The sequence below is a fragment of the Cynoglossus semilaevis genome, chromosome 18, assembly GCF_000523025.1.
Source record: "Cynoglossus semilaevis isolate Cse_v1.0 chromosome 18, Cse_v1.0, whole genome shotgun sequence".
NCBI classification, from domain to species: domain Eukaryota; kingdom Metazoa; phylum Chordata; class Actinopteri; order Pleuronectiformes; family Cynoglossidae; genus Cynoglossus; species Cynoglossus semilaevis.
Genome location: NC_024324.1, coordinates 11,117,779 through 11,119,122, shown reverse-complemented (window position 1 = coordinate 11,119,122; position 1,344 = coordinate 11,117,779). Strand labels below are relative to the sequence as shown.

The 1,344-nt window shown below is 43.5% G+C and overlaps 1 protein-coding gene across 1 annotated transcript in view; it reads left to right on the top strand.

Moving 5' to 3' along the window:
- The window catches only part of azin1b (antizyme inhibitor 1b), an 8,209-nt gene that overhangs the window by 1,269 nt on the left and 5,596 nt on the right, over nt 1-1,344 (top strand). Inside the window, exons 2-5 of the mRNA XM_008331750.3 lie at nt 37-180; nt 490-688; nt 822-995; nt 1,125-1,297. Of these exons, the coding sequence (XP_008329972.1) occupies nt 587-688; nt 822-995; nt 1,125-1,297 (449 nt within the window). The 5' untranslated portion in view covers nt 37-180; nt 490-586. The remainder of the gene's footprint in view (nt 1-36; nt 181-489; nt 689-821; nt 996-1,124; nt 1,298-1,344) is intronic.

The window sequence follows — 1,344 nt, the reverse complement described above, 5'->3', positions numbered from 1 at the left end:
CTTTCTTTAACATATTTCTCTGGGTTTGTTTGGCAGGGCTCCCCTGTCTCTGCACAGGTGTATGAGCGCTACCCAGAGGGCCTAGGGGCGGCTCTTTACCGGGAGCAGTTTGACTTCAACGCTGAGCCACCTTGGGATCCTAGCTGATAGCGGGACAGGTCCATCTCCTGACTTGTCCATGTGAGTGACTCAGTGTCTGTTCTACACACAGAGACATGATATGCTCACACATAATCCCACTGATGTGAACAGAACAAAGTCTGGGTGTCATAAGAAAACCACTACACTGAAGTGTGTTCTTAAAAAACAAGTACATTTTGTGTTGAGAAATTAAGCAATCTACTTAAGGACTATATTGATATGCAGTTGGTGTTTCTATTAATTTTATAAGGAACATTTTTTCCTGTAATTTGATTTCTGTGTGAAATAATGATGGAACATGTGTCAGGTGACCTAATAACCCTATTTGTCTTTCTGTTTCTCTTCCAGTTTGTTGCATACCGGCAGGACCCCATTGGCTCAGTCGTGACCCTTTGACTTGTTTATCTGTTCTTTATGATTGTCGGTTTAGCGGAATACGGTTAAGATGAAAGGACTCGCTGACAAACCCAATGACATCGTTGAACTCCTGGAGGGAGGAGTAACTCTTGAAGACGTAATTGATGGACACATCTACGAACAGGCTCTGGTCAGTTTCCCCAAAAAGATAGAAATTTATTTTGAGGAAGATTGTCCTTTTTCAGTGTTTTCAGGTGCTATTTGGTCATTTATTTTTTTTTGTACTTCAGCCAATATCTCTCTCATTATCTTTATGCTTACAGGTAGAGAAGAGTGCATTTGTGGTGGGTGACCTTGGTGCGCTGATGCGACAACATGCCTGCTGGCAGAGCATTGTACCACAGCTGCAGCCATACTACCCAGTCAAGTGCAACAGCAGCCCAGTAGTCCTACAGGTGCTGGCATCCTTGGGCCTGGGCTTTGTTTGCACAAACAAGGTAAATGACATTACAGTTGAACAATAAATGTCTTTTCACATTCAGGAGGTACTGTCTGCTTATTATAGGACTTTGTTGTCTTTAGCTTCATTTTTTTTGTGTGTGTTTGTGCCCTTTTCTTCCTCCAAGGCTGAAATGAACCTAGCTCTGGATCATGGCGTGTCACCAGAAAACATCATTCTGTCTGGTGTTTGCAAGCAGCTGGCTCACATCAAACATGCTGCCAAGAACAACATCCAGTATCTGGTGTGTGAAAATGAGGCAGAGCTGGCCAAGATCTCCCGCCTGCACCACAGTGCAAAGTAAGTTTTTCAAACTAAAGATATGTTTCTGGCCACCCTGCCCCATA